At 41.5% G+C, this 23,659-nt stretch overlaps 1 protein-coding gene across 3 annotated transcripts in view; it reads left to right on the top strand.

Moving 5' to 3' along the window:
* The window catches only part of DCBLD1 (discoidin, CUB and LCCL domain containing 1), a 69,522-nt gene that overhangs the window by 8,838 nt on the left and 37,025 nt on the right, over nucleotides 1–23,659 (top strand). For all 3 annotated transcript variants that reach the window (XM_057311120.1, XM_057311121.1, XM_026504689.4), the window contains exon 2: nucleotides 13,828–14,040. In XM_057311120.1, the coding sequence (XP_057167103.1) occupies nucleotides 13,828–14,040 (213 nt within the window). The remainder of the gene's footprint in view (nucleotides 1–13,827; nucleotides 14,041–23,659) is intronic.

Here is a 23,659-nt window from a genome sequence, read left to right as displayed (position 1 = left end):
GAGTGTCTCGAGTGGGACACCAGGTGCATGCGCCTTAGCATCCTAGATGCCTTACGATAGTCTCCTGCCCTTCATCTTAGAGGGATGCTTGTGTCCAGGGGAGAGCAAGGTAAAGAAAAGAAGCCTTGGAGGAACACAATTTCAGGAGGTTGTTTATGCCACACATCTTTAAATTGATAGTCTTTGGTTTTTCCTAGAGGTGATCACATTTGCCACAGAAATATTAAGACTTTGCAAATCCCAGTTAGTAGGCAACCATATGATTTTATCGCATTGTGATACATTCAGTGAGGCAGGATGTGCCATGTGCAAAGGCAGCGTGATTTGGGGGACTGTGCAATGTGATAGGCGTTTTGTAAGGTTTATTTTCTCCTCCGTCAGCTCTTCTGTTTCATCCTTTCGTAGTTGCATGATAAGATGCCATATCTTTCCTGAGAGTTGCTGTTTTCTGATCAGTAAACATTGACTGCTTTTTCCTTGTATATGGTACATACATGTATGTTCCCAGAAACCTTCTCATCCTATTTCTTTGTATATTTTCCACCATATGCTCAAATAATTCCTAAATTGACACTTTTTTCCAAATGTCAGAAATGATACCCTGGCTTAAATGTAGGTCCTAAAATTTATTAATGGCTGTCCTAGACTTATAAATGAAATTTAGAGTGAAAATCAGTGTCAAAGAATTGGGAATATAGACTTGTTCTAGTTTTAGGAATAGATATTAAAATAAAACCATATAAAACCAATATCTCCAGGATTTTTCTTTTTTTAAAAATTTTTAAAAATCCTTTATTTAAGTTCAATTTAGTTAACATGTGGTATATCGTTAGTTACCAGGGTAGAATTTAGGATTCATCAGTTGCATCTAACACCCAGTGCCCATTACATCAAGTGCCCTCCTTAATGCCCATCACCCACTTAGCTCAGCCCCCCTCCCACCTCCCCTCCAGCAACCCTCAGTTTGCTGCCTAGAGTTCAACGTCTCATGGTTTGCCTCCCTCTCAATTTTCATCTTATTTTATTTTTTTTATTTTTACTTTTCCTTCCCTTCCCCTCTGTTCATCTGTTTCTTAAATTCCACATATGAGTGAAATCATATGGTATTTATATTTCTCTGACTGCCTTATTTTGTTCAGCATAATACCTCTAGTTCCATCCACATCATTGCAAATGATAAGATTTCATTCTTTTTGATGGCTGAGTAATATTCCAGTGTGTGTGTGTGTGTGTGTGTGTGTGTGTGTGTGTACCACATCTTCTTTATCTATTCATCTGTTGATGGACATCTGGGCTCTTTCAAATGTTTTAGCTATTGTGGACATGGCTGCTATAAACATTGGGGTGCATGTGCCCCTTTGAATCACTATGTTTTTATCCTTTGGATAAATACCTAGAGTGTAATTGTTGGGTCATAGAATAGCTCTATTTTTAACTTTTTGAGGAACCTCCATACTATTTTCCAGAGTGGCTGAACCAGTTTGCATTCCCACCAACAGTGTAGGAGGGTTCCCCTTTCTCCGCATCCTTGCCAACATCTATCATTTCCTGACTTGTTAATTTTAGCCATTCTGACTGGTGTGGTGGTATGTCATTGTGGTTTTGGTTTGTATTTCCCTGATGCCAAGTGATGTTGAGCACTTTTTCATGTGTCTGTTGGCCATTTGGATGTCTTCTTTGCAGAAATGTCTGTTCATGTCTTCTGCCCATTTCTTGACTGGTTTATTTGTTCTTTGGGTGTTGAGTTTGATAAGTTCTTTATAGATGTTGGATACTAGTCCTCTATCTGATAAAACATTTGCAAATATCTTCTCCCATTCTGTAGGTTGTCTTTTAGTTTTGTTGATTGTTTCCTTTGCTGTGCAAAGCTTTTTATCTGGATGAAGTCCCAATAGTTCGTTTTTGCTTTTGTTTCTCTTGCCAAGGATTTTTCATTTTTAAAAAGGTTCACTGCAAGATCCCTATTACCAGGGATTCATTAATAAGGGCTGTCTAAGTCTCTTGCTACTCAGAGTGTATCTTACAGGGATGAGCAGAATAGTAATGACCAAGAACTTTTTGGACATGTGGAAGTTCCAGGCCCTGCATGTTGCCCGCAGAAGGTTGAGAAACAGCGTTCTGATCTGCTGAAACCTCCGTTTACAGAGCACACTTCGGAGCCGCCTCGGTGCTGAGCACAGCGGACCGGCTTTGTCGGAGGCGGCACAGTCACCTCGCGTTAGACTGCCCCTTCGTAGCGTGGTAAAAAAGTGCTTGCTTAAATAATTAAAAAGAGAGGGTGATGGAATTTCCCAGAAGTTTTACAAGACTCCCTGAATGAAACGTGGCTATTTTCCTCATGTTAATTTTGAGACAAAAAAAAAAGTAGGACTATAAAAAAATAAATATAATGTGGGTTATGATACTAGTCATGCTGCTCAGCAGTAGCGGGAGCTTGGGCAAGTCGTAGGGCCGTCTGCCTCAGTTTACTCGCTTCCTCATTGGGTGACTTTAGCAGCTGCAGCGTTTAAGCGTGGTGTTTGATGTCTGAGGTCTCAGGAGTTCAGGCGCGGTTCAGATGGCAGCTCAGCCACTGGGGCTGAGTTACTGGGCTTCTCAGAGCCTCATGTCTTCACGCACAGAACGGGGGTAACAACAGGAGGGCGTGGGGTGAAGAGGGAGCGCGGGCTCCACCCGTGCTGTACCGGCAGTGGCCTACCTTGTGAGCTCTGGGGTGTATTCTTGGATGTTCGAGATACTCCTCTCTGTCTGTCAGTCTGGATGTATGTGTATAAATGAAATGCTTCAGAATTCTAAAAAGGAAACTAATATTATCTGTCAAATATGATCGTCAGAAGAAGATAACATAAAGTCCCTTCGAATACACCCTTTACAATAAAGCTTAGTAAATGCTAAGTGTTAGCATTTTCACAATTTTATGAGTTCTTTTTTCCTAGCCCAGTAACATTTTGGTTCTTACTGAGGTTTTGAAAAATACATCTGGGAAAGTGAAAAGGTGTGTGTGTGTGTGTGAGAGAGAGAGAGAGAGAGAGAGAGAGAGGGAGAGAGAGGGCGAGACAGAGAGAAATGTTTATAGTTTTAATTTCTAAAACTCAGGTTAACTTTATCTATACTTGGTAATATTGGATTTTTTTTCACTCCAGAGGGAAAAGCCAACGTCCGGTTACACTTTATCTGAACCCTGGCGCTATGTGTATTTAACATGGAGCCAAGGTTAGAAAGTATACCACGTTGTAGAGACAGGAAAGGTTTCTCGCGTTTATCTTCACCTCCAGCAATTGCAGCTTGGACATTCCATCAGCGTCCTGACGTGACTGGTAAAGGTCAGTGGCTGCTTTTCTCTGACTCCCTTATCCTGAGCATCTCTTCGACAGAGATAAAATAGTTGTCTTAAACGCGTTGTGCTGCGCAAACAAGTTTTTTTCCCCTTTTTATCTGTGAAATTAAGAAACTTCTCTGAAACAAGGCATCCGATTTGTTACCAATTTTCCCAAAGCACTTGTAACTTAACAAAAGTGGGGAGAGTCTTCCTTTTGAATATCAGATTCACACAGTATAATTTCAGTACTGTTCTTAGAACTCTCAAGGCCAACATCCACTTCTTTGCATCTGAGCTGTAATCCCGGAAGCCCCATCATGGGCTCTCTGTGTGTGTCCCACTTTTGAGAGCCTAGCCCAGGAGTTGGCCTACCCGTGGGCCCTACAGAACGGCTCTACCCAGGAGATGCCCACTGAGGAGGGGTTCCCTGGGAATATGACCACCTGGGTCTCCTGTGAGAGCTTTACTGTACACTTGCAAGGGCTTCGAGATGTCCTCTGGTGAAGAAAAAGGTGAGATTCTGCAAGCTTATTTATCTGCAAATCTTTTTTGGAGATGAGGGCTTGACTTCCTTCGAAGTCTCCCTAGCACTCAGAAGCGCACAGTGCCCACTGTGGGAGACACTGACCTAGCAGTGAGTGGGCCCTAGATACATACTGGGGGCTGGGGACATTCTAATGAGAGTTTCTGACAACTTAGACTTTCCAGCACTTAACACAGCCTCATTCGTCTCTACCATGCCCAGTTGCTGTTGGGCTTTTTAAAGATGAGGAAAACTGATATGCACAAAATGGGTAATTTCTTATGATCGTAGAGCCAACGAGTGAGGGAATTTGGACAAAGTCAGCAAATCTAAAGCAATATTTTGATACTTTATTATGTATAGTAGTTTTAAGTTAAAATATGGCAGTTAAAATATTTTGAATTCTTGCTAGATGCTAGTCTCTATGCTCAGCACTTTACTAGGATTGTCTCAGTTAATGCTCATGATAAGCCTGTGAGTGGGGCACTACCCTTGTCTCTCTATCACGGATAATGAACTGTAGCTTGGAGGGGTAAAGGGACTCACCTAAGGCCACACAGTCAGTACTGGGCAGGAACCCAGTGTCATAACCATTGTGTTCAGTCACCTCCCAAGTATATGGAAATAACTTATGAAATTAGAAAAGCGATAGGTGTGCAAACCCTCTTCCCCCACCCCCATGACCCTGTCAGTGATCTTTAACTTTTCCTTAGGAATCACAGGACTAGAGAGTGACCAAGAACCAAGAGCCAGTTGGTTTTTACTTACAGCACGTTCAAGGGTAGCATTACATTAGGCTTCAAGATTTTTTTTTCCCGTTAGGTGTAAATGATGCTTCTTATGTGAACATTATAATGTTTGATGTCTTTTTTTTTTTTAAGATTTTTATTTATTTATTTGAGAGAGAGAGAAAGAGAGAGCAGAAGTGGGGAGGAGGGACAGAGAGAGAGGGAGAAGCAGACTCTCCACTGAGCAGAGAGCCCGACATGGGATTCGGTTCCAGGACCTTGGAATCATGACCTGAGCTGAAGACAGATGCCTAACCTACTGAGGAACCCAGGTGCCCAGTTTTTGACGTCTCTGCACTCTGATGGAAAGAGTCTCACAATATGTAAGGAGTCTTGGATAAGACCTCTCGAAATGACTTGTTTCATTGTCATGCATTCAGATGTATCTATTTGAAGTGACTTTTAGCTGATAGGGAACACTGTGTTGAGAGTATACATGGAGAGACTTTTGACAAGAAGTCCCTTGTGTTTCCTTTTACTTTACTGCCAAATATCTTTCATCTGCTGAGGCAAAAGTATCATCTTCATTAGATCGTTAGTCTCATCATTAGCATCTGCTTCATACGTGGTGACAATAGGTTTAAAGAGATTCTACAACAGTCGTACAGAACTCGGTCTTGTGCTTCGCGTCTGTCGTAATTTCTATCAGCATGATACTGTCCGTTTTCCTTTTGAGAACACTAACGTTTTTGAATAATTGAAGTTTCATCATCATGACGTCTGTCTTACTGGTTTTATTCTCACATAACCACATAGACCCTGCCGTCCTGGTTCTTCCTTTCCTTTTCAGGCAACACATAGCATAAAAAAGTTAAGCATAGTGGGAGAAAAGCAAAGTGTATGAGAGAGTATGACTGACAGTGAAATTAGTAATACCTTGGGAAATCGGTTCACGTTGCCATCAGACAAAGAACTCTGTAATAATTGCAGGCTCCTCTTTGTGGTTGAAAAGATTGTAGTCATCAAGCACTCACTTGATCTTAGACATGGGAAGAAATGTTCTCACACCCACACGTGGATGATTGTATATGCGTTGAGACCTGTCATAACTTGAATATTAGAAGAGCAAGGATCCAACTGTAATGAAATCATGTTTCTAGAAATGCTTTCACTCTTGTGATATGTCAGAGCACTATTTCTCAAATTGCAGGTTGTGACCCATCAATAGGCAGTAAAATCAATTCAGTTGACACAACCAGCATGCTTTCGATTTAAAAAATGAAATGGAATAAGACATATTGCAGTGCGTTACATACGATAGAAAGAATTATAACATTAGACTTTTTTTCCTGTTTCTTCATGCATATGCTTGTGTGCTTACTTAGACTGTAATGAAAAACCTACGTTCTAACTATGGGTCATAATTTTTTAAAAACTTTGAAGTCTGTTGTTTTATTGTATGGATCAGTTAATAACTATAGGAATTTTTGTCCTGTTTATTTCATATCATCCAAACAATTTTCCACAAGTGCAATTCAGTTGAAAGTGTTCTTTTGAAGCCTAAATCATGCTTTGTAGTATTACAGAACTTAGTTCCTACCAGGTGTATCTTAATTTCACTTCTCTGCTAGTGGAACATGATTTCTTATCAAAAGGGAAATAGTCTTTTAAGGAAGTTATTGTTTTCCTTTCGTAGTGGGTGGAATTAGAGTAGACTAAATAAACAGTTGATGTGTGGAGACAAGCGTCTAGGGTTTGTTTTAAGCTTATTTAGACAATACCTTGTATATCCATACTTCTGGAACAGCTGACATTAAAAGCATAGAGACATATGCTTTCAGGCATTTGGAGAACTGATATTGAGCCCATACTCTGTGTCGGACCTGTCACTTTACTCTCAGGAATTCCTTGTTAACATAACCCTCTCCTCTTGCCTGTGAGCTTCTTTTGAGTGGGAACTACATTATACTAAGTTCCCAGCTGTTTGTTTAGTGAGTTTTTGTTTTTTGTTTTTTAAAGATTTTTACTTATTTATTTGAGAGAGAAAGAGAGCACAAGCAGGGGGAGGGGCAAAGGGAATGGGAGAAACAGACTCCTCACTGAGCAGGGAGCCCAGCATGGGGCTTGATCTCAGGACTCCGAGATCACAACCAGAGCCGAAGTCTGACGCTTAATTAACTGAGCCACCCAGGCACCCCTGTTGAGTGAGTTTTTAATGACAGTTTCTGCGATTTGGTTTAAAGGGACTTCTTCTAGTCTATACTTTAAGGCTAACGCTGAAAGTAGCCTATGTTAACAGAAAATATTAGGTAAATTTGGTATTTTTAATTGTATCATTTTTCTGATTTATATGTAATGTTTTCATATTGTAGAGAATTTAGAAAATAAATGTATAAATAAAATGCAAATCACTTGTAATCCTACATCATAACACTTCAAACATTTTCCCTTTATATCTATATGTGTACACGATATTCTGTTTTTTAATTAAATAGAATTCTAAAACATGACTTTAACTTTTCCTTAATATCACATTGCTTGGAGATATCATAGTTTGACCAGCCTTTTCTAATTTAGATTGTTGTCAAATGTTCAGAGTTAAAATAGTTAAATTGTGGGTAGCGATCACTGGGGGAGCTATAAAATACTGAGGACTTAGAGCTTTTTTCAAAATCTAAACTGCATCCAGTTTTGTTTTTGCAAGTTGTTTTGAGACGGGGTTTGGTCAGTCTCACGAACCAGGTCTGGCTCCAAGCAGACCCTAGGATTTCGGTGCATCATGGAGTGACCACGTGTCACATACCCTGCAGAGGACAGGAGCTTTCAGCCTAAGGAGAGAGGAAATGACGCATAGTTTAGTCATCATGTGCTTTGGCCCTTTGGCAATTAAATTACAGTTCAAAGGAAGAAAAAGATAAACATTGCACCGTAGCCACTTTTGAAGAGTAGACAAGTTCCCTGTGGCAAAGCGTCCTCCTTCCCCCTTATTTCCACGGCCTCTCCTTTGACATTGGTAGGTGACAGTTGACTCTAGTCTCGCCTGTGCTACCCTCACTGCCCATCAGGGCTCCCAACACCATGTGAAGCTTAATCCTCCACACCAAGGTTGTATTTTTTGCCCTAAAGACTGACCTTCATTTCTTTCCATTTTAGTTTAAAACAAAACAAAAAACCTGTGCACTCTCAGGGCACCTGGGTGGCTCAGTGGATTAAGCGGCTGCCTGCAGCTCTGGTCTTGATCCCAGGGTCCTGGGATCGAGCCCCACATCGGGCTCCCTGCTCAGCGAGGAGTCTGCTTCTCCCCCTCCTGCTACTGCTCCCCCTACTTAGGCTCTCTCTCTCCCTCTCTTGTCAGATAAGTAAATAAATAAAAATTTAAAAACCTGTACACCCTCATCATCGTAGTTACAGCAACCATCAACCTCTCCCTGTCTTCTCTTTTTTTTTTTTTAAATCCTGCTTCCTCCCTTTTTCTACTCTCGGATCTTAAGGCAAATCCCAGACTTCATGTCATCATGTCTTTTCAGCTCAAATATGTCATTTGGCCTCCCTAAAAGAAGACATTTGTTACATAACCTCAATACCATTATCACACCTAATAAAATGAATACTTCTTCCCTGATAGCAATCCCCCTACTTACCTTCTTTAAGTGGTTTTGTAAGGTTGGTGTTTCAAATCAGGATCCAAACAAAATTCACTTGGTTGTTGTTTATTTAACTTTCTTTTAATCTGAAATAAATACTTTCTTTTATACAATTCCTCGTGGAAGAAACTCGGTCAGTTGCACCTAGATTGTCCCAGCCCGGATGTGGCTAATGGCTTCCTTGTGGTGTCAGTAAACTTGTGGGTTTCCTATAGCCTGGAAGTTAGACCTAAAGGCTTGATGAGATTTGGAGTCAGTTATTGATTCATGTTTTGCTTTTTGGCAAGAGTGTTCATAGGTGTTGGTGCATAGAGCACATTTTATCCTGCTTGGAAACACATCGTATCTGATGACCTTACTTGTCATCATGCTGGGATCCATCAGTGAGTTTAGCTGGTAACACACCTGGTACTGGCATTTTAAAGTTCTTCCTCAACCTTCTACCCAGTGGTTCTCCATCTGTTTATGACCATGGCAGGAGTCAGTTACCTCTCGTTAGGGAACTGTTCATTTTAATAGGAGAATGTCATGGAAGTATCCAAAGGGAGGTCTGATAGGGAAGCCGCTCAGATGTTTTTTTTTAAGATTAAACACAAAAATTTATTACAAAATCAAATAAAGAAGAGAAATAAAAATGTTTTTAAAATCCTAGAACCATTGCTAAATCCCCACCATCAGTAAAGTAGCCTTAAGGAAAGCCGATATACATTGTATTTTCTCATCTGTAAGCTAGAGTATGTAAAGGAGCCCCCCTCAGACATATTACCCCATGCTCCTCAGACAAATATAGGAAATGTGGGCAATGAATTTGGTACAGAGAGATTTTTAGAATAAAAGTGGCCTTCTTTATTGTTTGTCATTCCATATATACCTTTTCAATGCAAATGTGGATAATATTTTATTTAAGCATAGTTTAGTTGATACAGAATAACAAAATCCAAATGGTATAGAGAAGTATAAAATAGAAAATGAAAGCATCCTAGTTTTCATCCCCCGTCAGCCAAACTTAACCAGACTAACACATTTTTTTAAATTAAACTTTTTCTGAGATAACTGTCAATTATATACAGTTGCAAGAAATAATAGAAATGTTGTGTACCCTTTACCTGGTTATCCTCCATGATAACATCTTGCCAATCACAACCAGGAAATTGACATTGATATGCAAGAAATGGAACAGGAACTGATAGATTTTTAAAGAATTTTTGGCATCTTTCTTGTTGGTGATTCTTCACTAGAGTTGGGTGATGAGAGTCCGCTACCTGAGCGTTAGGATGAGGTCATGGGAATATTGCTTCCCTACTGTCAATCATTTGCGTGCATCTGGTTTATACAGTCCGTGGTACAGTGGGCATTTTCTCTCCCACCCAGTTCTCCATTCTCCCCTTTGGCATATTTCTAGTCCTTTTTTTCCTCCAGCTTTATTAAGATATAATTGACATATGATGTTGCATTAGTTTAAGTCTACAATGTGTTAATCTGATACGCTTACCTATTGCAAAATTATTACCACTGTAACATTAGCTAACCTCTCCATCACCTCACGTAATCACCATTTCTTTTTTATGGTGACAACATTTAAGATCTACTCTCTTAGCAACCTTCCAGTATTACTATTATTATATCTAGTTTTTTTGAATTCATCAAAACTGTGGAAGGACAATAAGGTGAAAATTCCTGATGTAGTTAATACCATGGAATAAATGTATTATATTAGTGCTTGCCACAGAAAACCCCATAAATAGTCTCCTTCCATAGGCAGGGGTGAAATTACAAACTTCCGATGACAGCTTGCTTTTTAATAAATTAGGATTCAGCAGTTCCTTTCAGGTTTTTCGGCAGAACAAAGACTCCTAGAGTATCATTCTGATAGTTAATGGAACAGAGAAATTTTTCCAAGGAGGCACAGATCCCCCAGGCAAAGTAATGATGGGAGTGTTGAAGACAGACGCGCTCACCTTCTGCTGGTATCGTCGGGTGAAATTAGTTTCCTCTTGGGCTTTAGAGTAAAAGTGATTGGAAAGAAGCATAATTACAGGGTTGAATAAATGTGATACCCTGGGATTTTCTTTTGTCATGACATGTCACTTAAATAAAATCGAGACTGCAATGATCCAATGAAAGTTGATTCACATATAATTACGCCTCGTTTTATATTTAGCTGTGCTTTCGAGAAAGAGTTCACTTTTTCTTCTCTTATTAAAGCAGAGAATTTCACAGTAATAAGAAAAGAGGCATTTAAATGTTTGACCAGGGGGTATCTTGGTGGCTGAGAGAGGGTCGTGTGCAATGTGTGTGCGTGACTGTACACTAGTTACCCTGGCGTTGCCCTGTCGGCGTGCCCCAGATCACTGCCTTCCAAGGTGGGGCGTGTCACAGAAACGAGCGGCCAGGATGCGGCCGGGAGCTAGGGCATTTTTCTCCTTTAAAGGGGCAGCCACTGTATCACTAGCCCGATGAGAATGCCTGTTGGAGTCGTTGCCATGTCTTCCAGTCTTCAAGAGAAACTGTAAATTGGATTTTTTAATGAAAGCCTTTACGAGCAGGCAAATAATTCACATTTTAAATCAAAGCCCTGAGCACTGTGTGCTTCTGCACCATATGCTTCGCTCTAGTATAATTTTCACTGAAATTTCAACAGTTTTGTACTTACTGCCAGAGACGTCATGAAGTATAGCTGTCACCTCAGCCTTAACCAAACTTACAGCCTTTGCCCCCAAACCTGCTCTCTCTCTGGGCTTCTCATTCGATATCTATTAGCCTTAGTGTTCCAGTCATTTCTGGACTTGGAATCTCAGTGGGTTTTTTTTTTTTCTTTTCTTGTCTTCCCCACTAAACCAAAACCCAAGTCTGTCGATTTTTTTTTTTTTTTAGATTTTATTTAAATTCAAGTTAGTTAACATACAGTGCAGTATTAGTTTCAGGGGATAGAATTTAGTGATTCATCAGTTGCATACAACACCCAGCACTCATTATATCAAGTGCCCTCCTTAATGCCTGTCACCCAGTTACTCCATCCTCCCACTCACCTCCCCTCCAGCAAACCTCAGTTTGTTTCCTGGAGTTAAGAGTCCATTATGGTTTGCCCACCTCTCTGTTTTATCTTAGTTTATTTTTCCTTCCCTTCCCCTATGTTCATCTGTTTTTTTCTTAAATTCCACAGATGAGTGAAATCATATGATATTTGTCTTTCTCTGACTTACTTTGTTCAGCATAATACCCTCTAGTTCCATCCACGTCGTTGCAAATGGCAAGATTTCATTCTTTTTGATAACTGAGTAATATTCCATTGTATATACATCGTCTTTATCCATTCATCAGTCAATGGACACCTGGGCTCTTTCCATATTTTGGTTATTGTGGACATTGCTGCTATAAACATTGGGGTGCAGGTGTCCCTTCAAATCACTGTGTTTGTATCTTTTGGATGAATACTTAGTAGTGCAATTGCTGGGTCGTAGGGTAATTCTGGTTGTTTTTGTTTGTTTGTTTAAGATTTATTTATTTATTGGAGAGAGAGGGAAGGAGAGAGAGAAAGTGCAAGTTGGGGGATGGGCAGAGGGAGAGAGAGAATCCCAAGCAGGCTTCAGGCCCACTGTAGAGCCTGACTTGGGGCTCAATCCCAGCACCCCAAGATTATGACCTGAGCTGAAAAGAAGAGTCGGGTTCTTAACTGACTGAGCCACCCAGGTGCCCCAGGGTAGTCTATTTTCAACTTTTTGAGGAACTTCTGTACCAGTTTCCAGAGTGGCCGCACCAGTTTGCATTCTCACCTACGGTGGAAGAGAGTTCCCCTTTTTCTGCATCTTCTCCAACACCTGTTGTTTCCTGAACCATTGCTTTTTTTTTTCTTTCTTGTGAATTTCCCTGTTTTTCTTTCCCTTCCCTTTCTAGCTGCCTCATTCCTAGCCCTTGTACTCCTCTTCTGATCTGGATTCACCCCACATCCTAGGTCCTGTAGCATTGCCCATCCAGATTGATCATCCTTTTTAAAATACTTCTTTCATTATTTCTCTTCTTAAAAACATCTCTGGGTCTCTAGAGTCTTCCATATAAATTGCACAGCTTCTCCTTAGACGTGCCGGTGTCCCAGTAGTTTTATCTTAGTGTCCATCTACATTTCTGCTGGTATTCTCGGTAAAGTTAACTCTTATCCCCCATCTATCCGTCTGGCGGGAGCTGCTGGGAATCTGTGGCAGTTTCTGGAATATGGGTGGATTCCTATCCTAAGACTTGTCTGCTGAGATGGGGTAGCTTTTTGGAGTTCTATGCCCTGCCCCCCTGCCAATTTTTTTTTTTTTTAATTAAGCCTCCATTATCATTTGGGCTGTAAGCCTCAGGGTCAGAAAAGAGTGAGATAAAGGAAAGCCCCAGGCCAGTCCTCCTGTAGCTCAGGAAGAGGCTGGAGGAGGAAGAAGGCTGCTTTGGGCTTTAGATTCCCACTACTCCCAAATTGGGGCTTCTCTGTGGGAGACTTTGGGATGCAGAGGCCTTGTTTTGTTACTCAGAGAATTCCTTCTTTGAGCAATTTCTGCTTTCTCTCCCTCCAGTTAAGGGCAGAAATTCTTGCCTTTATGTGAAGCCGTACTAGCCACAGGGATTTTGCGATTGTAAAGCAGTGTGTATGCTCATTTCCCTTGCAGCCCACCCAGTTGTGCAGGCCACTCGGTATTTGAGTGAGTGACTTAGTCACTTTAATCTGCTGGAGCAATTTGTTGGTCAATTGATGAACTTCCCTATTCAGAAAAGTCTTAAGAAAATTTCTTATCTTAGTGAAGTAGTGATAATTCACTGGAATAGGTTCTTTCCTGCCTTCCTTGGCACTTCAAGCTCCTGGTATGGCACGCAGCACCCAGTATCATAGTTAGCTGAACATGGGACCATCTCCCCTTTTGCTCTGAGTTCTGTGAAGCCACCATTGCTGCTTTTTTGTCTCCAGCAGTACCAGGTCTGGTATGTGCCAAGCGCTCAATGCACTAGACCCTGGACATTCTCTAATGACATCCTGGGTCTGTCAGGAACCTTCCAGTCTATGATTGTCATTAACTGTGACATGAATGTCGAACAGCTGGAAGCCCCTAGTTATATGACAGGTTCTCACTCTCCTCTCAGCCTGTGTCTCAGATTCAACCAGCAGCACAGGGCGAATGTTCTCTTGTTTAACAATACAGTGACCCTCGGAAGTAAGTGCCATTATTTTTCCACCACCAATTATTGCACGGCATTGGCTTGCTACTAGAATAAACCACAAATGGCAAATCTGTGAATGCCGAGGACCTACTGTGCACGTTTGCATGGGTAGAGAAGTAGATGATCAGAAAAAGTGGTATGATTAAATAATACGTTTGCTGAGGGCTTTCCATTCTAATATATGAAACACTTTGGTCAGAAATATTCAGATGATTAAACTGGGAAACAAGATGAAATAACCTGAAATAATAAAAAATTTAATCTTCTTTTTTTTTCTATTTTTTTTTTTTTTTTTTTTTTTTTTTTTTTTAGCTTTTCCCTCTACAAAGAAGGAATAACATACATGACCTGGAGATTATACAGACTCTGTCAATCCTCAGTAAGAATTAATATTACTTCTTTCATTCTCTTTTTCTTTACCAGGTGATGGCTGTGGGCACATAGTGACCTATCAGGACAGTGGCACAATGACGTCTAAGAATTATCCAGGGACTTACCCCAATCACACGGTTTGTGAAAAGACTATCAAAGTACCAAAAGGGAAGAAACTGATTCTGAGGTTAGGAGATTTGGATATTGAATCCCAGACCTGTGCTTCTGACTACCTTCTCTTCACCAGCAGTTCCGATCAGTATGGTAAGAAAAGAGGTCTAGGTTTCTGTGAGCATAAAATAATTTGAAGCTTGGGAGGGAGGGCAAGTTGTATGTTGATGAGTATTATAGCCTGGGAAGATTAGAAGAGAAGCTTGCTTTTTGTAAACTCCTAGGGCAGCTCACATGGACGCGCTTGCTTCCTAAGCTACAACAAAGACATCTAAGGAGATTTAGCCTTAGCCTCGTGTGTGTCCCAGGAGCTTTGTTTGAGTTCATGTTTTGCTGGGAAGAGAATTGGAGATGTATGGCACTTGGCTAAAACATCTGCAAGTCATTCATTCATGTGACACATATTTATTGCGCTGCGATTGTGTATTCAGGAACTCTGTGGGACCGAGCAGCGAAAAGACCAAGTTCCTCCTTCGTGCAGCTTGCATTGCCCGGGGGGGGGGGGGGGGACAATCAAGTGCATCTATCATAGGAGAGGTGGTGAGAAAGACAACTAAGAATAAGGAAAACAAGGCATCCTGAGGTTGTGTAGAGCCTGTGTAGAGTGGGTTCGTACTACTTCACGTGGGGTGGTCAGGAAGACTTCTCCAGTATGGGGACATGTGAGCAGAGACCCGAATGACGCGAGGGAATGGACTGTATGTGTATGTCTGAGGTCAGAGTTTTCTGGGTAAGGGAAGAGCAGATGCAGAGGACAGTTTCCAAAATAATCTTTTGAAATCAGGCCTTTTTTGTGTGCTTGGGTGTGCAGTTAGCACCTTAGTCTGAAATCAGCATGACAGTGACCCTGTGATCCCAAGTCCAAGGAAACAGCTTAGGTTTAGACAGTTCAAAAATAAAGACGAAATGTTATGTACAGGTTCTTTTGAGGTTAGAGGTTTCCGGAAATTCTCTTCGAATATAGCTCCAGAAACGATACCGATTTTGTCTGCCTACTGGCTCTCAGGCAATTTCTCAAACACACACAACTTTCAATGTTGTCCTTACTTTTGCCCGCAGACGTGTTTCCTCTCTCCGGCTGCCTCCTCCCAGCGTGGAGGCCCAGACTGGCCTGGAGACCACTCAGAGGTCTGGGCTTATCTGGCCCCCATGGGAAAAAAAAATCGAGGATTTTTGTATCCCTGGGAATATTATGTCTGTTTTAATGATGGCTGAAGCACTCTGACAGATTAAAGATAGTCGATTCCATATAATTGGTTGCAACATTTTAACTCTAGTTTGATTCAGATGGGAAAAATGAGGGGTGCCTGGGTGGCTCAGCCGGTTAAGCATCTCACTTCAGCTCAGGTCATGATCTTGGGGTCCTGGGATGAGCCCGGAGTGGGGCTCTGTGCTCAGCATGGAGCCTGCTTCCCCTCTCCTTCTGCCCCTCCTCCCACTCATGCTCTCTCTTCTGCACGCACACACACACTCTCTCTCTCTCAAATAAATAAATAAATAACATCTTCATAAACAAACAAACAGATGGGAAAAATGGGAATTCAAGGGATGCTTAAGGCCCCTGGGAACGCTTGCTGGTGATCACATGTGTATTAATTTGTGGAAGCACTCTTCAGGGAATCCCTCATCTGCCAGGAAACGTCATTCACATTCAGAGGAGAGGATTGAGTGTCAGAGCCCTCCTGGAAGATGTGAGGCAAAACACTGCGGGCCAGAGACTGCTTTCCCACACTGGTGTCTCCCCGGGACCATCTACTTCCCTGGAAGATGAGCAGTTAATCCCACCCATTCCCCAGAGCGCCAGAGTGGTCATCTCTGTTGCTTTCAGCCTCTCTCAAATCAGAGGTGAGGTGAGAAGAACTAGAAAGGGGAGCAAATCATCCCAAAGCAGGATTGGAGCATGGATGTTGCCTTCCCACACCACACCGCGAGTTCACTACATCATCTCCGATGTGTATTCGGGAATATACAGAAAAGAGGAAAAGCATAGGATTAACAACATACTAGGAGCTAGGTTCTGAGGTGATCGTGGTCGGCTTCAGGGCACCGATCTCCACATTTCTAGATTTCTCGAATTTTTGACTTAGACCCTTTACTAGTAATTGAGTAATGAATTACAATTCACCTGTAGCAGTAAAGCCAAGTAAATTAATTTTTCTTTTTATATTTTTTTCTATATACCAGTTAGGTTTATCTTTTAAAAACAGAATTTGTGCTCATTGTAGAAGTAAACATAGTCAGCATCTCTTGTAATGCCAGGCACATGATTGACCCTTACATAGATTTTCTGGAACCCTTACATCCACCTAGAAGGTAAATGTTATTAACTCCTCTCTACAAATAGGGAAACGAAAGCATAGTGAGTGGGGTTTTTTTGTTTTTGTTTTTGTTTCTGTTTTTGAGTAACACGCCAAAGATCACACAGCTAGTTAAGGGATGAAAGGATTTATATCCATGTCTTTGTGGCTCGAAGACCTCTGTTTCCAGATGTCTGCTCCTCTGTCCCAGTCCCACAACTCAAAGAAAACCACAACAGATTCTCAGCCCAATATTATAGCATACAGCAGTTTTGTCTAAAATGCACGTGGAGTTCATGTTTTTGGCTAGGGATGTTTTTAAGATAAAATATTTGATGATGCTCAGAATTTTTCTTTCGTGGCTACTTTAAAGATTTCCTGATCAGTCATGCTAAGACAAACCCCGCAGACAAGGGTAAGAGAAATTAGCAACAAAAGAAATACTTAGAAAGAAAATTAGGATACTTTAGTCCTGTAAGAATATTTTTTAAAAATTAAATGCTTAGGGCCAGATATAGAAAGTGTATACATGCATATGCTGTGTGTGTTGCGTATATGTTTGTGTCTTTTGTAGCTTTGGAGAGCATTCTGAGAGGAGCCACTTGTTCATATGCACGTACTTTTAGTATTTAATCCAGTGATTTGAATGTAGTAGGTCTATTCAGTGAATAAATGACTTTTTAATGAAGTGAATGAACAAGTTTCATTGAACTGGTTCAAGGAACCAGTTAACTAAAACATGTTACAGTTACTTGGCATATTAAACACATATTTGTTTAAAAGACTATTAATATGGAAAGCTGCTTATGATATAGTGTTAGGTAAAATATGAATGTATGCTAATGTTATAACAATAGAAAAAAAACCTTCCAATAAAATAAGACAACATAACTTTAGCAGAATCGTAAAGTGAGGCTTTAGAACTTTTAACTCCTCTCTACTTTCTATTTTTTCTTTAACAAGCATATGTTAATACAGAACAAATAGATTTCCTTTGACCCAAAACACTAACTAGACCAGTGCTCTTGGTTAAAATAGTCCCCTGGTCACTTTGAACTTCCTTAAGGGGCGCAGGCATCTGCGAAGGGGGGGTGAGGAGGTAGGAGTGCTTTGTTATTCTGTGATTCCGCGCCGAGGCTCAGGGTGGGCGTTGCTGCGGGGCTGTTGCCAGGTTCCCTGGGAGAGTGGGACGCCAGTCTGCAGCCAGTGTAGCCGCAGGAGGGAGAGCCGGAGGGTTAGCGCAGGGTCCCCGGGAATCCACCACACTTGTTTGGGCAGGCGGTGGTGGCGGAAAGTGCCTGCTGAGGGGCAGCCGTGGGGAAGGGCGTTGTGTAATACCTCTTCGAAATCCCCATAGACGATGGCTCTGACCCTTCCATGTGTGGCTGAAATAGCCCAAGAGTTGTAGTTTATCCAGCTCGATTTTTTTCATTAACCAGTTAATTATTAAAACCCATGCCAAGAGATGTTAAGACTCAACGCTAACAGAATTTTGAATATGGAGTTAAAGTTTTGAAAAAGAGTAATGTTTTCTGGCATTCGTGTTTGTAAGCTCTGCCAAGAATGGAAGGACTTGGAATGTGATTGCATTAACAAATTGTGACTATGCAAGAGTTGTGCACTTTTAATCATTGCGTGGTTCGTTTATAATGATTCATCCCCATGCCAATTTTGTTTTAAATGTTTGGTTGATATACTTTTATAATCGACATTCATGGTAGTAAAATGCACTATAAACAAGTGTAAGCCACACCAGCTTTCCCAGTAATCAGGCAAAATATACACTCGATCTCATTGCTTTTAGAAGGCCTGATACAGATAAGGTGGGATTATTAGTCTTCTGATTGTCAGGTATTGTAATTATAGTTGATATTTCAGATTCAACTTCAGTTAGAAGGATTACATATATATTTATTACTGAGTGAAGGCACTGACTCTTCCTTTCAAAATACCCTGGAAACGGCCAGGAAGCAGCAAAGTTGCCGAAGTATATCAACCTTACTTTGGAAAATGTGTTTTTTTAAGAACAAAGTAAGTTTTTTAAAGGTATTCTTTTTTTTTTTAAAGATTTTATTTATTTATTCGACAGAGATAGAGACAGCCAGCGAGAGAGGGAACACAAGCAGGGGGAGTGGGAGAGGGAGAAGCAGTCTCATAGCGGAAGAGCCTGATGTGGGGCTCAATCCCATAACGCCAGGATCACGCCCTGAGCCGAAGGCAGACGCCTAACCGCTGTGCCACCCAGGCGCCCCTTAAAGGTATTCTTAAACACAAATTTTACTTTTAAACTCACAAAACATTTTGGATCTAAAATATATATACCGACTTTCAAGATCATGTGTGCTAATATCTTCCCCCCCCCCCAAAAAAAAGTCTTTAATAAGTGTCATAGTTTGCTTAGTAGAGGTTGTTTTCACTGTAACTTAGGGAATTCTGGGTTTTTGTTTAGGAGACCAAAGAAGCTGAGACTACCTTCCAAAGAAACATTAATGTCCCTTTTATATTCTAGGATTCGAGCTAGGGTCAGGAAGCCTTTCCTTGTCATGACTCCTCCCTTTGCCTTAACCTGGGAGAGTTCCTCAGGTTTACTTTGTCTCTTACATGGGTTTGAAGAGTCCAACCATTTATTTTGTAGAATGTCTGTTGCTTTGGGTTGGTTCGATGTACGCTTGTGATTAAATTCAGTTTATGCATTTTTTTTTTTTTTGGAAAATAGAACATTATCCCTTTTTAAAGTGATCTTTGAAAGGCTTGTTTGCAAAAATTTCCAGCATTAGAAATTGTGAGGTCCTGTGTCCCCTGAGGAATGTGGACTAAGTCTGCATTGTTTTCTTTGTTTCTCTTTTCACGCTTTCCTCAGGTGGACTCTTTCTGGCATTCAAAACTACATCCATTTAAGTTACTTCACCTGTCTTCCCCAAACAGTTCTGCATTGTTCAGAGAGGTCAGTGTAACAGGAGACTGTGGAAAAAATGCAAATTTAAGGTGGCACCTTCTTTACAGAGGAAGTTCACCTTATATTTGGACACATAAGGCCATAGAGATTTGACTGAGGGAGCCAACGCTATCGTAGGATTGAACAGGTTCACTTTTAAGCCTGAATTTGAAGATTAGAACAAAGAATCTGGGGCGCCTGGGTGGCTCAGTTGTTAAGCGTCTGCCTTTGGATCAGGGCGTGATCCCGGCGTTCTGGGATCGAGCCCCACATCAGGCTCCTCCACTGGGAGCCTGCTTCTTCCTCTCCCACTCCCCCTGCTTGTGTTCCCTCTCTCACTGGCTGTCTCTCTCTCTGTCAAATAAATAAATAAAATCTTTAAAAAAATAAAATAAAAAATTAAACAAAGAATCTATTCAAGTAATATATCTTCAGATTTAAAATTGTTCTATAGTACAGTCCCGATTGCTGCCTCAGTACTGATTCTCAGTCTCTGGCCTTCTATAGTCATGATGTAAAATAATAGCAGGTTAGTTATATAAACATTAAAATAAAAGTAAACTATCTTGAACTTTGGGAAAAAGTAGATGCTGATTTAGACACTGTCAAACCAAAATCGCTCCATTTAAAATATGAAATATCTAACTTTTATTTATGACATTAAAGAGGGAAGGCTGTGAATTCATACCGAAGGCCATTCTTCTCAACTTTAAAACTCATCCCATGGTGAAGTTCTGTTTCCAGTCGTGCTGACCAGAAAGGGCCTGCTCTCAGGGACCCCAGGGGAATTGTCATGTCTGTTTTCCTGATGTTTCAGGAGGATTGACTGGACCGTTTCCTCTGAAAGTTGGCTTTCCCTTGATGCGTGGGGCTCGGGGTTGTTCCTGGACCCGCTGAAGAACTTGCTGGAAGATTCTGGGTGGGAACCAGGTACTGGCTTCTCAGATCTCAGAGGACCTCGTTCCCACAGACTTCCCCACCTGTATCAGTGCGGATCAGTGAAAACAGGCCTTCAGTGTGGATCGAGATTAAGGCTGTCATTTCTGCTGAGATTTTTCATTTGTGCTTAAGAGTGCAGACTCGGGAGTGAGACTGTCTGCCTTCAAGTTGCTATTGTACTGCTCATTTATTAATTGCTTAGCCTTGAGCAAATTATGTCATCTTTCCCTAGCTCCAATCCCCAATCTTTAAAATGGGCTAAATAGGGCGCCTGTGTGGCTCAGTCAGTTGAGCATTTGCCTTTGACTCAGGTCATGATCCCAGGGTCCTGTAGGGCTGCCTTCTCAGTGGGGAGCCTGCTTCTCCCTCTCCCTCTGCCCCCTCCCCCCGGTGCACGCACGCGCTCTCTCTCTGTCAAATAAATAAATAGTCTTTAAAAAAATAAAGTGGGCAAAATAGTACTATCTACCGTATTTGGAGAATTGAGGCACATATGTATAACTTAAAAAGAATGATGCTGGCAAAAAATAAGCACTCAGCAAATGTTAGCCATCATCACCCTCACTCCTCTCCACCTCCCCTTCCTCCCCCCTTCCTCAGTGGCCTTGCACACAGTTTATTTATTCTTTCTCTAAGAGGTCTAAGAGCAGAGAACACATTGGTCCCTGCTCAGTACCCTGAACACTTACCTTGCACCAAGCAAAGGCTGAGCTGCAGCAGGGCACCCTACCCTCCTGCTGCGTTCCTGGTTGCCTGAGTTTGCCCATATCGTTCCAAGCACGTGGCAGGGGCTCCCTGAGCCGGAAATAGCTCCTGGGACAGATTTTCTCCATCCAGCCTCGTGAGACGAGCAGAAAACACATATCCTCCAAGCTCACAGGTCGTTTTGTTCAGTGTGGCTCTCTTATTTCACTGCCAGCCCATGTCTTTGTATCTATTTCTTATGGAAGGAGCATCCTGGTATTTCCCGCTCTCCTTTCACCAGTCTCTGTTCCCGCCAGGCTGGCCAAGGTTATCTTGTTGAATATAATTATAATTTCTTTCTTTTCTTATTTCAAAAATTATTTATCGTACCCTCCTATGTGCAGAACCTTGTCAGCATGGCATTCAAGGCTCACTCACTCTTCTCCCCATCCCCGTTTCCAGCCTCATCTCTGAGTCTCCCCATGTCTGTGCCTTTTCCTGAACACATCGTACATAGAGCTTCATGCAGTGGTATTTTTATTGACAGTATTCCGCCCGTAGGTCTCTTTTCCTTCCCCTGCATTTCCTACCCCTTCTAACACAGACACACAACACATGCACACACACACACACACACACACACACACACACACACACACGATCCATTGCTACTTACCCCAGAGCCCCAGAGCCTTCTCTGATGTCCAGCAGCTCCAGTTACTCCCTCTGTTGGGCTTAAACTGATTCTCTAAGCCTTTACTACTGGAGCACCAATCTCAGTTTGAGATCATATGTTAGTTTCTCTACCAGATGCAGGGTTCCCTGAGCAAGGAATTGCATTTTATTCATTTTTTCAGTATCCCTGGGTGCTTAGCATACTCTTGCATTTGCAGATGCTCACTGAATATTTAATGAATCTGATTACATGGAGCTTGATTTTGGCAAACGTACATTTAAAAATCCACATTTTGGGGGCATGTGGATGCCTCAGTTACATGTCTGACTTGATTTCGCTCAGGTCATGATCTTGGGGTCATGAGCTCAAGCCTCATTTGGGGCTCCACGCTGGGCATGGAGCCTGCTTAAGATTCTCTCTCTCCCTCTCCCTCTGCCCACCCCACCCCCATGCTCGCACACGTGCTCTCTCTCTCTTAAAAAAAAATCTGGATTTTCACAGAAGATTAAGTATCTTTATTCACACTGTAGGGAGATTAGTAAGATTCCTCAATCTATAAATATCTCCTTTGCATTTACAAAAAGACTTGATTTACATAAAATTTTAGGACCCTACTTATTCTGTAGAAAAGACCATGAAGTGCTGTAGAAGGCTCTTACACTTGAGCATTCAACTACATGCTGTACACGGGGCTTAGTTCTTCAGACTAACCCATTTAACTGTCATGATAGCCCTGAGAATGGGGCCTGTTATTAACATCCACACCTACGGATACTGAAGCTCAAAGAGGTCAAGTAACTTGCTTATCACTTTCCTAGATCTGGGATGTGAGTGTGGGCGTTTGATTCCAGAGACTCCACTCCTGAACCCTGTAATGTCCCAATTCTTAAACCCTGTAATGTCCCAGAAACCATCAGACCCAGTGGCTTGTGTGTAAGAAAACCCGAGCTATAGTTTTGTCTGTCATTTGCTGGAAGAGATGGAAACTTCTCCAGGCCTCCCCACCGGGGTATCCTGAGAATAAGCTGGAGTTCTGAGAAATCACTCCCATGAAGAGTACTAGTATAAATTTAAGGTTTCAGAGAAATGCTTCTTAGTCAAAATGCTGCGGGAGGCATTGTGGTCAGGGATAGGAAGAAACCAGCTTGCCACAGGAACCTAATCGTAAATTGGTTGAATTGGTGGTGGTCTGCTACCTGATTTGAGATAGAGAAGCAAGTTCAAGAATTGTTCCCTTCCATTTCCTGTACTTCCACCTCCACTCCCAATATTTTTTTAACTATTGTCAGTGACCTAGAAATACAGCGATGTGAAGCCAGCCATTAATATTTCTATTACACTAGGAATAAGAGAAATGGGAAAACTAGGAAATGATACTAAGTACTCTGATTGCAACAAGATTGCTGTGATAATTTTCAGAAAGATGCATATCTGGCATACTGCGTTAAGATCTAATCATTATGCCTTGTCTGTTGATTTTTTTAAAAAAATCCTAAATAGGGAAAAAACACAAGATTGGTAGCATCTATTTTATAAGTGGTTTATGTCTCAGACATATTATGAAGAATGCAAAATTCTCACAACTTTTAAAAATGATAATAATAAATAGCCTTTAAAGAAATTCCTAGCTTGTGCAGAGTTGTTTTGGGCTTCAGAATTACATTCATTCTCCTCCGATTGGGTCTACTTGGGTGGACACTCTTGAGAAGGACTGATTTTTGTTTATTTGTTTGTTTGTGTTTTGTTTCATCTTTTATGCCATGATAGAACTCAGAAAGCATCTTAGACTTATATTGGCCAGACTCTTCCAACCAAGATGTGTCTCATTGACATACTATAAGCCCCAAGGAGAAAAATCTGTGGGCCTCCTCCTCCTCCTCTTTTCTCCCAGACCCTTCCCTGGAGACACCGGGATTTAGTTTCAGTAACTGCCATCTTTTGTTGGGAGAGAAGTCATGGCCTAGGTGGGTTGTGAGCTCTAGCGTGAAGGCGTTTCTTGACCTGAGTCCCGGGGCCCCAAGGAAAGCCACACCTTTGTCTTGGAATCTGCCTGGTTCATTTATCATCTGTCACTGATTTTTGCCTGGGAACCAGAGACCAAAACTCTCCAGGGATACCGCTTACATTCTTACGTGACTATCGTTTTAATAGCATAGTCTAGGAATATCCTTTTTTAATGCT

The sequence above is a fragment of the Ursus arctos genome, unplaced genomic scaffold (genome assembly GCF_023065955.2).
Source record: "Ursus arctos isolate Adak ecotype North America unplaced genomic scaffold, UrsArc2.0 scaffold_13, whole genome shotgun sequence".
NCBI classification, from domain to species: Eukaryota; Metazoa; Chordata; class Mammalia; order Carnivora; family Ursidae; genus Ursus; species Ursus arctos.
This window is presented reverse-complemented; position numbering and strand designations above follow the sequence as displayed.